The sequence below is a fragment of the Sceloporus occidentalis genome, unplaced genomic scaffold, assembly GCF_023333645.1.
Source record: "Sceloporus occidentalis isolate IW3139 unplaced genomic scaffold, rSceOcc1.0.p SCAF_7, whole genome shotgun sequence".
NCBI classification, from domain to species: Eukaryota; Metazoa; Chordata; class Lepidosauria; order Squamata; family Phrynosomatidae; genus Sceloporus; species Sceloporus occidentalis.
This window is the reverse complement of record NW_028316987.1, coordinates 71,360,415-71,374,708: the sequence shown is the minus strand read 5'-3', so window position 1 is coordinate 71,374,708 and position 14,294 is coordinate 71,360,415. Positions and strand designations below refer to the sequence as shown.

The 14,294-nt window shown below is 36.7% G+C and overlaps 1 protein-coding gene and 1 pseudogene across 1 annotated transcript in view; one reads left to right on the top strand and one right to left on the bottom strand.

Moving 5' to 3' along the window:
- Positions 1–14,294, top strand: part of ITGA8 (integrin subunit alpha 8) — a 148,561-nt gene that overhangs the window by 80,733 nt on the left and 53,534 nt on the right. The window contains exons 20-23 of the mRNA XM_089533306.1: positions 1,982–2,129; positions 8,900–8,992; positions 11,704–11,783; positions 13,556–13,636. Of these exons, the coding sequence (XP_089389432.1) occupies positions 1,982–2,129; positions 8,900–8,992; positions 11,704–11,783; positions 13,556–13,636 (402 nt within the window). The remainder of the gene's footprint in view (positions 1–1,981; positions 2,130–8,899; positions 8,993–11,703; positions 11,784–13,555; positions 13,637–14,294) is intronic.
- Positions 12,318–12,411, bottom strand: LOC149309930 (U2 spliceosomal RNA; annotated as a pseudogene).

Genomic DNA, 14,294 nt, shown 5'->3' with positions numbered 1-14,294 from the left:
CCTCCTTGTTCCTAGTTTGACATGTTAATGTTGTTTACTATAGACACTTGTAAGCAGTAATAGCAGGAAATCCATGTTCTCTTGTGCTTAATGCGTAAAGTCTAAGAACCTTTGTCCCTCTACATGTTTGGATCTGCAACTCCTAGAAGCACTGGTTACAGTAGCCAATGATAAGGTATTATGAGAGTGGTAAGACAAAACATTTGGAGGGCCAAAATATTGCCAAACTGCATTGGGCCCTAGTAACGGTGGACGAGGATTCTTTCACTTATTTTTCCACTAGCCTGTCTTAAAATAATAATAATAATAATAATAATAATAATAACAATTAATAATATTTTATTTCTATTTCCTGCCTCTTCCTGTGGATCGAGGCGGGATTACAGCAATCAAAATATTTCAACAATAAAAACATATCAGCTACATACCATAAAAAATAACATTATTATCAATGCAATACAGTTAGTCGACTCTTCATAAAAACATACAACACTAACAGAGGTGAGATATTTTACAGCAGATTTGGTGTAAATAACTGGGTTTGTATCTATTCTGCGTAGTCATAGTTGTCTGGTGCCATCTTAATTGTTATGGTTGCATACTATGGAATTCTGGGGCCCTTCCACATTACCAAATCATAGCAGTATATTCCACTTTCACTGCCATGGTGACATTCTCTGGAAGCCTGGGGTTTGTAGTATTTATTGAAGTACTAGTGTGCTCTGGCTGAGAGTTCTAAAGTGCAACGCCAAGGATTTGATAGGATGTTGCCACAGCAATTAAAGCAGCATATAGCATTCAAACTATGCTGTGGGAAAAGGCCCCTGGTATATGTAATATATTGAGATATCTAATTCCAATTCTGTTACAGAGAGGCCTAGTGCACTTTCCAGAACTATAGCACTAGGGCCATATGGAAGACAATTCTAAGAATCTCACCGGATTACAAATCCTAGGATTCTGTAGCATGACAGTAAACATGGTTTCAAACTGTTGTAACTGTAGTGTAGTTATTTTTCAATAATGGGGGAACCCAAACATCCCTATTGAGAAATGGATTAAGACATTAAATACAAAATATATTTTAACATGACTTGTAATCAGGATGGATTGACATTTGGCAAGGGAGTTGAATTTACTGAACATCGCCTTACACATAATTCATCACAAGTCCATGTAATTCCACAACATGAAGCATGCTGAATGCATCAAAACACATCAATGCTTGGTTTCATGTGTTGTAGATGAAGGAATATCACTACTCCAGTGAGGGCACATGCATGGTTTAATGACAGAAATGCCAAGTAAATTCTGGATAAGAAATAAACATAGTACCTATGAGGACTTGTGCTTATCCCACTACTGATACCAGATGTTGAAGCCTCCACCTCTCTCTGCTGCTAAGGCACCAAATGTGTGGACCTTCTAGATGTGTTTATGGTTCTTGTGTGAGACTTTGTTTTTATATTCCCACCACTGGACTTCGTTTTTATATTCCCAACCTTAAAACTCTATCGCAGACACTGTGTGTCTGAATTCAACTATTGTAACATTCCCAGATGTATAGCGTTCCCAGGTGTATAATACAAAAATAATTTATTAAACAAAAGTACACTATATAGTTAAAGATTATGTATTTAAAGCATCTAAATTTTAATTCATTCTAATTACTCTTTTCCTGTCTCATAATCCTAACTGAGGCTACCTAATTCCCTATTTATCTCATCTCATTATCACACACGCCAGACTTTTTAACATCCCTCCCAAACCAGCCAATCACCAGTTACTCCAAACATTCTATACTCTCATCCCTTCCAAGTAGATTTATACTGACTTCTATTACATATAATTAAAAATAGATTTTCTATACATTAGATACATAAGCATACTTTACCTTAATTTCTCTAACAAATACAACAAATTCCATAGCATCACAGTGAATGCCCAAAAAATGTGTTTTACTTTATTTATTTTTTTACAGAGACAGACATCAAATCATAATTGGGGAAGAAAACTGTGTCATGCTAATTATCAATTCAAGAAATGAAGGCGAAGGAGCCTATGAAGCAGAGCTGCACATAAAGATACCTCCTGAAGCAGATTACACGGGTGTTGAACGCAACAACAAGGTACTGTTAAGCAATAATGTATTGGGTTGTCATCTCTCCCACACACACAGCCTAATAAACATTTGGATTGGGGGCTTGGCAGCAGAGTTTAAAATGTTACTTTGACATACTACAGAATTTTGCAGCCAATATGCCACTGGCAAACATTGTTTGTACATTGATTTGAAATACATTTATTTTTATTATTTATTAATGTGTGCGTGTGCACACATTCCCCACCCTCTATCTACAGAACTCAGGGCATCATACAATAAAACCAATCTGATACAGTTAAAACAATGTAAATAATAAAAATGATTTTAAAAAGCTTGAAACATATTAATCAAGTTTATTGATTAAAAATACTATTTAAAATAGGTTAATATAACTTCATATCATATACATGGTAAGGTTTGTGTAAAACCAATTAAGCCCAACAGCTTCAGTGCACAACTGTTTTCACTAAGGAGTTGATAGATGATCCAGATGTTGAAACAATACATAGGTTTTTCCCTCATCCAAATACTTATTTCTGAGATACAAGGATTTAGCAAAATTGTATAGTAATACTACTCAGTAATGCCATAGGGAGCTTCAAGTGAACAGGACAGAGCTCATTTTACTTGAAAGGTTTGTAGGGAGGAGGGGGAGTTGCTTTTGGAAAAGCCAGGATGAAATTCTATCCCCTAAATACACAGACAGTTCAATGTGTTCACTACTGGGCAAGAAGAATATATCAACTCCTCTGACTACAAAGCCTGCAAGCTGATCCAGCATGAACTTTATTTTGGACGGTTCAAAGCATGACGCCCCCCAAAAAGGGGAACCAAGGTGTGCCAAGTTAATTTCCTTTCTAGAAGCAAATATTTTTGTTGTGATGAAAATAACTTCCTGCTTCTCTTCTGTGAGCTTGTTTTATCATATAAAACAAGTAAAAGATGGAAGAAGAAGGAAAAAACACATCTGTAACAACTGTCAAGAAAAGAAACTGTTGACATTCTTGAAGGTTATTTTTTTAAAAAACATTAAATGGAGCTTCACCTTGTTTTTTTAGACAAAGTTTTAACTATAATTTTACTTTTTGCTTTCAGATATATTTTGATGTTCTGTCCTCTCATTTGTGCAATTGTAAATACTATATAAGAGCAATATACAGATTTTATTATTGTACAGTGAATACTCAACCTTCTTAATACTAGCTGTTGGATGATAGTTGTTTCAATCCAACATAAGTGGAGGTTGCTAAGTTGAAGAGGCCTACTGTAGATGATGATGATGATGATGATGATGATGATGATGATGATGATGATGATGAAAAAGAAGATAAGATGTTGTTGGTGGTGTTGTGTTTTTTGTTTTGTTTTGTTTTGGATGTTCTATATCATGGGATCCCTGATGATGTACACGTAAAACAATATGAACCTTTTGGAAACAATTCTAGATTTAAAACAATAAGAAAATAAGTTAAAATAGGCTAAAAGCATACTATGGCACCAGAAAGAAACTGGTGTTGGTGCCAATTTGACTTTCAAAGAGAGGATGTTCCATAAATCAGCACCACAGGAGAAAAGGCCCTTTCCCATGTCCTCCCAAAGTGTATTTCTGGGGATAATGGAATTGAGGTCCAAAACAAAAACTTGTCCAAGCTCTATTATCTTTCAAGCTGAGTGCATAGAAATGGTCCCTGAGCCAGTGATCAGCATCATATCTGGCTCTTCAGATCTTTTGACTGTTGTCTCTCCTGTTGTACTCTAGTCTAGTATGTGACATGTGAGTGTATCTCAGACTTCATGCCCTCATAACATTTAATGCAGATAAACAGTGGAACTGGATGTAAACTAAATGAGGAAGCAGGTGTCCAGCAACCTACTGTATCTTTTCCTAAATCTAGTAATGCTGATTGGGAACATAAATAATTCCCTTCTACTTAATCAGACAACACTTCTCTAATAGCCCAGTATTGTCAGTTTGCCAGTTTTGATGGGCAGCAATGCCTTTTCAGGATTTCTGGTAAGTCTTTCATACACCTGTTTGGAGATCCATAGTATACCCTGGTGATCTCCCATGCCAGTAGTAACCAAGTCTGAACCTGTTTAGCTTCTGAAAACAGATGATAGCACCTGTATTCAGGTAATTAGGAGGAAGAGTGGTATGTAGGTTCTGAGAGCCTTTGTGGTATGGTGTGGTGTTTTGAGTTTTGGACTAGGATGCCAGGAGACCAGGGCTGCATCTATACTTTAGAAAGAATGCAGTTTGACACCACTTTAAATTCCATGGCTCCATTCTACAGAATCTTAGTTGTAGTTTTATGAGGCACCAGAACTCTTTGCCAGAGAAGGCTAAAGATCTTGTAAAACTACAAATCCCAGCATCCTATAAGATGGAGCATCAACACTAAAAGTGCTGCCAAACTGCATTATTTCTACATTATAGATGCACCCCAGGATTCAAATTCTTGCTTGACCATGAAAACCTACTGGGTGCCTCAGAGGTAGACAAACCTCTTTGAAGAAATCTTGCCAAGAAAAAACTGTGATAACTTTGCCTCAGGTCACCATAAATCAAAAATGTCTTGAAGGCACAGAGCATCAACAATAGATTCTGGCAGGAAGCAGAAGTAGGCTTTTGTAAAGAGCCATGATTCTGTCCCCTTGCGGGTAAGTACAGGACAACATCAGAAACCTGGATTTGTCCAAAATGTGTTGCTATATTAATGCTACCTTGTGTCCCATGGCAAGAGAAAGGCAGGTTATAAATTGAGTGCATGAATGAATGAATTAGTGAATGAATGAAAAAATTGCAGTGACAGCTAGTAATGTGTTCAGTTGTATTCAACCCTTGTAGGTAGAAATGCTTATTAAGAATATTTGCAGGCTGCTTTTTGACTAAAATTCCCCAAGATATTTCACAATTTGTACTAAAACAGAACAGAATTATGTCTGATATTTAAAGTGGGTTTTAAAATAACACCCACTAACTAGCTGCTACATTGATAGTAACAACAGAAACAAAGAGGGTCATTGTGGCCAGCACCTAAAGACAATAAAGAAGAGGGAAAGTGAAGTTCTCCAATGGCTGTTCTGGCTGGTATATTCTGGGAACTATAGTCTGAAAAGCTCTCAAATTGCTCAGAACTCTTTCCAACCTCTGCCACAAAAAAGTGGAGTTGTTTCACCCTGCCATGTTTCAAACAGCGGAAACATGGAAGCCAGGGATACTGAGCTTTATAGTTTGGGACAGTTTGCATGTTTAAAAGCTAGCTAGAAAAGTATACTTAAGCAGAGCTCTCTTATGGGGAGAACTGGGTGCTGTGGGAGTGAGGGACTGAAGGAGAAAGCAAAGAGATACTGATTTCTAGCTCCTAAACATATTCGCTCTTCAAGCAAGTGTCCTTGATTGTAGTGGCACAGTCCTATGTAACTTCCTGTGTTAGAATGTCAACAGCTAACTTTCAGTTCATTAATATCCAGACCTTTGGGGAAATACAATACAGTTGGTGATTAATCACTGTCATGGAAGCTGCTCTGCCACTTTTATAACCCTTAGCTTTACTAATCCTAGAGTTCTCCTACACTGTCCATATCCATCCACATTCCAGTTGTTTCAACTTGAAATACAAACCAGGTTGTTCTGGTGTTAATTGGTTGGTTCTTGCTACTGTTCAAAACTATAAAGTAAGCCATGTGTTGCTGTAAAAGAAATAAAAGGGGGAAATTGTTCCTTAGGTCTAGTAAAAAAAACAAGTGTGGCTAAACATACGCAGGTGTTATTGGATTTGCATAGAGGGCAAGCAGAGCTGTTAACAGAATATATGTCATTTTTTTCTCTTTTATAGAGACCCAGGTCCCAAAACAAATATATTTAGGGGTTCTTAGTGAGAATAGGGTTTTGAGTGATCGGTTTTTAGGCTCCTGTCTCAAGACCTCTGACGTTCCATAGCAAATTATTAGGGGCTGCTTAACAAGATCAAAGAACTGGGGGGGGGGGGGGGTGTTTACTGGTTACTTGGACACGGGAGATCCAGGTTCCCACTGAGCCGTGGACTTCATTGGGCAATCTTGGGGTCATTATTTTCATTCTGCCATACCTCACAAGGGAGTTTATCAGACAAGGGAAATTGGAAGTATAATCCAATGGCAATCTGAACGCAATCATGGGGTTTCACGTTATTGCGTGATAGACTGCCACACGCAAATTCGGGCAATGGCATGCTATTTTCTGGCAATGGGAAACCAGTTCGAATGCAATGCGTATTCATGTAATTGCGCTAAACTAGCAACTTTAAGTGAATGCGTTCTGGCCCCACTTTCTTTTCATTCGAATTTAAGAGAAATTCCTCCCGTTTGATAAACTCCAGAGTTGTTACAAGGATAAAGTGGAAAGAAGGAGAACCACATACACAGCTTTGAAATCATTGGGGGAAAGTTGTGATAATAAATGTCATTAATAAATATTAACAGCTGAAAAACATTTAGAAGGATATACAGATAGCCTAAGAATGTCCATGATGACTCCACAGATCACATGGATTTCTCCAGTGGATATCCTCTGCTACAGTTTCAGCTGCCAAAGAGTTGTACACCAAATTGTAACAGAAATCCACTCTTAGAAACCTTTTTCTTATCAGTTATCAGAAACATTAAGAATTACAGGGCAGAACCTGCCTATGACAAGTTTTTGAAAGAAAAAGGAATCTTCAGACGTGGACAGATAATGTCATAATTTACAGACTAAATGGCAGAAGACCAAAGACAAATGAAGGATGAAAAAAACATAAAGATTAACTGGTAAAGAGTATTTTAAAATACCAGTCATCAATCATGGATGAGGCCCTTGTGATTCCAAAAGTTGCATCACATGTATGTATCTTTAAAAGTCATTTTTAAAAGCACAACAATTAGCTTCACCTACTATATTAACAAAAAACCACACAGCTATAATGCTAAACACCATCATCCACTGAAGAATATTGACAATGGAGTGTTCAAAACAGCCCACCTTGAAAACATCTCAGTTTTTACTTTGAGAAACTGAAGAAGGAAGAAGCCAAATCATTTTGATGATTTGTTCATGAAGTTCTGTTTGTTAATCACTCTAATAAAAATATATTTAAGAGTTTATCTACACCTTTCTGGGATCTGGGAAAAACCTGTCCAAAGTGGTGTTTCTTTTTAAATCATCTAATCAATAAGAACAGTAATGGTATACATGCTTTTCTTACAGACAACTGGCATGCCTTACAATGTACCACCATAATAAATATTCTAGGCCAGGTTTTTTGTAGTTTCTGGTCCTCTAGATGTAGCAGACTTCAAGTTCCAGAATGCTAGACCACTGACCACTGGGGCTTCTGGGGTGTGATATCCAAAAGATTAAGTGGACTAAAGTTTGAGACCTCGCATTCTAGATTATACTTTCAAATCAAAGGGCAATAGTGAGATCGAACTGGACTGGCAATTTTCTATAGCTTTTTCATGTTCATGTTCTGAAGAAAAAGGCTACAGACATATTGAAGGAGAGACTTTAGTGATTGAGAAGATATCAAGAACAGGCTGGATTGAAATAGCACTTTGGCATGCTGTAGTTCCTTTAAGAATACCAAATGTAATCCTTAAAAATAATTAATTTTCTCTGATATTCCTGTCATTTTGAAACCACTGTCACTGAGACATGCACATTAGCCACATCATGCTTTTTGGACTTTCTTTTGTATACATTATCAGGAATTTTTCATTTCTCTTACTAATGGTGCCAAAGAAAGAAAGGCTAATAAGGATTTTTGTTTTGTTTTGTTTAAATCTGTATTATTTAACTTCTACTATCTTGTAGCTTCCTGTAATGTGTCTCTGTTTCATTGTATTTATACAAATGACCCAGCTGGAAGAGGCAGAAATAATGCACCAAAAATTAGGACATTTCTTATAGGGGAAAAAAAAAGGGGGGGGGGGGACACCATCCAAACACTAAGAAAGACTAAAAATTTAAGAGGGCAGAACAGCTGGATTGCCATAGTTTCCCAACCCTTGATAGGCTACATTGATGCTAGTAATTTACTATAGATGTACAACAGAATATGCTATCCATTTCTGTAGGTCAGTCACTTTGGAAGCATCTACCAATATTGAGCTATAGTTTGTCTAGCCATCCAAAGAAAACAAAGAGGAGTACAATTCTGGAACAGAATATAATTATTTGTCTTCTTTTGGGCAAAGATATTCAGGATCCTATTAGAAAATGAAAACAAGTAAACTTTTAAAAGTAGCAGAGCGGGTCCAATATGTAGAGAGATCTTGTAGTATCTAAGCTCTCTCTACATACTGATTCTACAGACTAATATGACTATATCTTTGAATTGTACCACTCAAGAGCTAGTTCCAGATTGCCCCCCTATTATGCAAAAAGATACACTTCTTTCTTCTCTATTAAGGCAAGCCGTGTTACCAGTAGCCATGGCTGCGAAAAATAGATGTTGTCTAATACTGGTGGACACATTATAATGTTGTATGGTTGTTGTTTTTTTCATTTCACCACAGTGGAGAAACAGGTAACATACACAAAAGTTTAAATACTCCTAATTTCTGGCCTTTTAGCTCTTTCACAATGTAGACATCAATCTTCCCTACTCCCTCCATCCAAATGTCAAGTCTTCATTAGTCATGAATGAATGACTGGAGTTCTGTGCAGGTGTTTGAAATCAACAGAAATCCTGCCATCTAAAAGCTGTTAATTTTGCCAACAGGATACATGTTAGATTGGCCTTTGACCTCCATGTTGGTGTTCTTTGGTTACAGGCACTACGTGTCCTGAGCTGTGATTACAAGATGGAAAATGAAACTAGAATGGTGATTTGTGACCTTGGGAACCCCATGGCAGCTGGAACAAATGTAAGACAAAACCAGAAACATTCGCTGATTTTTATCAAATTGAATTGTTTGGGGAGTTAATGGGAAACCACCTCAATTAGGAGAATTTGTGTCAGTAAGTGGCAGCTAAAATTATTCTTTGGGCAGGAAATGGTTGGCATACTAGGAGACAGCATTACACTGTATTAAACAGGAAAAGAAAGGAAAAGGCTGAGAATGTATTCCAATTGGTATGGTTATTTATTCCCTGTCTACAATCCAGCTGATTTAGCAGCTCAGGTTCTGCCAAAATTAGTTGGATTTGATGGCTCAAGTATGCATATATCCCATGGCTTTCACTTAGATTTGGCCAGCAATCCAATGTACAGTTGCCTGAGTAGACATGTACAGGATTGCCCTACTAATATCTTTCAGTGTACTCTGGGTTATGTACTCTCTATAAACTATCACTCTAGAGATAAGCTATCTCTAAAGAATCACTTTAGTCGAAGATAATTTTCATCATTATTCAACAATGTTTTAAATGTTTACGTCTTTCCATATTCAAATATTCAATAAAACATTCAGTTGTAGTATTTAGATTTTATTTTTATTCATGGTTCCTGTCCCCCTTTTCTCCCTTGTTTTTTTGGAATAAAATTTGATTCTTTTTTTTTAAAACTTTGAATGCTACTTTAGAGGAGGTAAGGAGCATCTTCATTAAAGTACAAATAATAGGGACGCAGTAGCTCATTGGTTAAGATACCGACACTGACAATCTCAAGGGTGGCAGTTCAAGGCCCAAGCACTGTGTGACGGAGTGAGCTCCTGTCACTAGTCCCAACCTCTGCCAACCTAGCAGTTGGAAAGCATGTAAAAGTGCAAGTAAATAAACAGTAAAATCCACTTCAATGAAAAGGTAACAGCATTTCATGCAGTTGTCCTGCCACATGACCACAGAGTCATCTTTGACAATGCTGGCTCCCTTGACTTAGTAACGGAGATGAGCACCACCCCTATATTCGGATACGACTTGACAATCATGTGAAAGGGGTAACCTTTACCTAATAGGAGAATATTTTAGCATATATTTTACATTTTTCTTCAGAAGGATAAAAGCATTACAGTATATGATTTTAGGCACTTGCCATAGCTTCTCCTGCATCAGAGTCATTAGAATTACAATGAACACTATCCATCCATCCATCCATTCAATTTATGAAGCAAGCTAAACCTCTCAGGATGATATTCATAAATACAAAATAAAACATACCAGTATGTAGCTTGACACATAGACTTTAAAGCTCTTGTGCACTACTAGTGTATAAAATGCTGCAAGATGCAGAGATGAAGCAGGTATAGACGATCCTTAACAATGTATGACAGTTTAAAACATGAAAGTGTAAAGTTTGGAATTTTGCCCACTGAATTAAAATCCCTTGATACGTTTCCAAGAGCTCAAAACTCTTAACTGGGGTGAGCAGGTATAGTTCCCCTGAACTTGGTGGAAATTTATTGTTGGCATATGTGAACCTCATTTACCCATTATTACTAACAGCATCAGGACTAAAAGCCCCCATTAAAACCCATTGCCACACAGAGATACCATCTGCTGCTCATTAGTGTCTTACAAATGGAGTGTAGTTTTATGTTTTATGTTTTAAGTAAAGCATTATTGTGAGGCTAATGCAAGGAGGAGTTTCATAGATCACCAAAACTGTGATACGTATTTGTTTCAATACATCTGAGGGGACTAGATAATCCTATGACTTCTTGTCAGAGGTAGATGCTATAGTTATGACATTTAAAATGCTAGTGATGTAGTACAATTGTGAAACCACTGTATAATACAGTGAGGCAGAACTAGGATGCTTTATGATGATGCACTGGATCTGCTCTGCGTTTAACTGGTGGATATTATCTTCCTAAATGTATGTATTGCTATATTATTTGGGCCCAGAACCTGATATCTTGTATTTAAAAGCATCATAAAGCTGTGATGGGTTGGAAAGATCTCTAGTTGAGATTTTGAAGAGTCAATCAGAGCAGACCACACTAGGCTAGAGAAAGATCCAGATGCCAACTCTGTACAAGGTAGATTCATATGTTTAGTCTTGAACATTTAATGCACAAAAAGAATTATCTTTGAAAAACTCAACCTTCATCTTTGCTCATTCTGAGAAGTTCCAGTGTCCCATCATGTCTCATTCCAAAATCAGCTCTTTGTATTAAACCTTGTACATTTTCTCTTTTTTTGTGTGTGTATGATGCATATGTAGAAGACTACAATGAGACACTGACTTGTTAAAATTGCCTCCATACAACTCAGCGATTTTTCTTTGCTCTGTAACAGAACTATGAGATTTTGCCATTCTTCCTTGTAAACTTAGATAGCTAGTCTGACATTCTTGGCTTTTTAAAAGAGTCTCAACGGTAATATGGTCTTTAAAGCTGCTATATGTGAATACAGGCCTTGGGGAAATTAATTTTACAAACTACATCATCTACAATTCTACAACTAGCATGGCCATTCAGTCTGGTGGTTGTGGTCCAAAAACAATAGTTTTTTAAAGCTTTCTTTGTCGAGCAGAGGTTGGGCAATAACGCAGATTTCATATATAGGTTGCATTTCAAAATGATTGCTGCACAACACAGCAGCATGGAAATGTCAGTTCTAGCCATCTTAGACCTTTATCATTAACCTATTTGCACAGATCAGTCAAATATTCTAACCAGTGAATTCTGATTCCTAGTTTTCTTCAGGCATCAAATTTATTGTCCAGCGTTTTGAAAATTCTGAATTCAGCATCCAGTTTGAACTGCAAGTGAGAAGGTAAGGAGTTTTTATTTATTTGATAAGAACAAATTAGTTAAGAATCTGGCTTTTTCTATGTCTGACCTGCTGATTTATTTTGCCCCCATTTATGTTCAACTTTCTTCCCCTACTTATTTGTTTCTTACCATAATATTCAAAAGTCCTTGAACAATTGCAAATAGAAAATAGAAGAAGTTATGCAAAAGAAATATGTACATGCTTGACATAATTTATTTTGTCATATGCTTTACCTAATCTGCATGATTATTGTCACATGCTTCTTGTAATTTGTTATGATAATTCACCTTTCCTTAATAACAGTGTTTGGGGAATAAGCAAGGAATACCCTTCAGACCTCGCCATAATAGCTAAGTCAGCAGTCTGCATGCTGTTTTTCAATCAGAAAACCTATTTGCTAAATAGTTTTTCATAGCAAATATAATTGCTGACAAAGATGAAAGAGAAAGTTGGTCTTTCCTATTTTGAGAGTAAAGGAAAGCCTCCAGAGGTCATTTGCTTTAACTGAGACATTCATTATTACTGAGATCTTGGAAAAGTTACCTTTTGATTCCAAGTCCCAGAATCTCCCTGGGGAAATTATAAAAAGATAATACACTTGATCTTAGCCAAAAAGCCAAGAAGCGATAAAAAGATAATATCTGATCATGTTCTTTGGACTTTACAAAATGAGGCATGAGACAACTTATTTTACTGGCCTTTTGGCATGTTCTTAAAGTTAGAGCATCTGCTGTATGCACAGCAATTCGGTTATAAGAATAGGCATATGTGATGAAGTTAAAATTGAAAGGTTCTAAGATAATGGCTGTCTTCAGTTTGGATCTGTATCATGACCACATCACAAGATTTGTCTTTAGATGATCTGGGTTTGGTTGCATTACTGGAATATATAAAATGATCTTTATCACAGTAATGTATTTTCATGTTGATATATTGATATATAATAAGATTGTGTAAGCGCTTTCAGTATAAACGTGATTAACATCAAATGTGTTTTCACATCAATTAAATGTGTGCCATTAATTGATGGCAGGAGTATAAAAGAAGATTCACAAAGAAGCTAGTTTGCTGACGTAGTTTACAAAGAAATGAGAAAGTTTATAAAGATTCATAGAACTGGCAAGCCTTCCAGATGTAGTCACATTATATAAAAAATGTCAGAAACATCTGAAGTTACTTGTTAACTCTTGAACATAGGAAGCTGACTTATACTGAGTCAGACCATTGGTCCTTTTAGCCCATTGCTATCAACACTGACTGGCAATGGATCTCCAGAATTTCAGACAGCCCTACCAGGAGTTGTCAAGAGACTAAACCCAACACTTTCTTTATTCGGAGGAAGTCCTCTGCCAAGGATGGTGGAAATCAGAGCTCAGGAAAGTTCTTGTTTAGATATAATGTTCTGCTAGCCTACTATTTCTGTATTTTATTTGAGGACGGGTGAACACTACTCATCACCCCTTTCTCATCTCTAAGCAACAGCAATTTACAAATCATATTCCTAGGGAATGTTTTGCTATCCTGTGGTCATTTGGGTAATATGTTTAAAGTATTATGAGAGTGAGTATGTTATGAAAGCCAGTTGTGAAGACCTTGTTTATTATCTCAGTGACCTCAGTCAGCTACTGCTTCCTTCCGCCATTGTTTTCTATCTGAAAGAGAGAATTTTTAATTTGATAAATGTTATGGCCTTGAGCTGCATGCTTAACTGAAAATGATTTCAGTTTTATGTATTTGAAAGATCATTAATCTTTTACACAAATGTATTTTAGTTCCAACAAGGTTAATCCCAATAGTAATTTGGTGGACCTTCGGATTGACATAAATGCAGTGGCTCAAGTACAGATCAGAGGGTGAGTGCATTTATTATCAGGCCAGACATAAAATTAATTATAAATGTTTATTCAATTTAGATTAATGTGATTGTGTAACATTTGGCCCACCAGTTACTACTTCCAAGTGCGGTAGACCCACAGAATTGATTCAGTTTACATAGAAGTTTATTTACCATTCAGCGATTGATTTGTCAAGTCTGTTCTAACTGGGACTAGCAATTGGACTTATACTGCATTGTTAATTAGGCTGAAGAGAGAATAGGCCTCAGAAGATCTTTCTAGTCCAAAACACACCTTGGAAAAGTTACATTTTTGGACTTCCGTTTCAAAAATTCCCCAGTTAACTTAGCCCCTGGTCAATTGACTATGCTGACTAGGGGTTCTGAAACTTGCAGACCAAAAGAGTAACTTTTGTGAGATCTGGTTCAGTAGTACTTCTAGTTTTAAATTCCACCGGAATTATTCTTTTCACTATATTTTTGATGCATAGGAGCATGCAGTGCCATACGTATGGATTCATATTTCCAAACAGGCGTATTGACTTTACTGTTTTACAGGAAAGATAATTTACATGTGAAATAATAAACAAGTAGGCCTCTGGTAGCCACTGGGGGTTGGTTCAAGGACCTGTGTGGATACCAAAATCCATGGACACTCGTCCTATTATATACAAGGG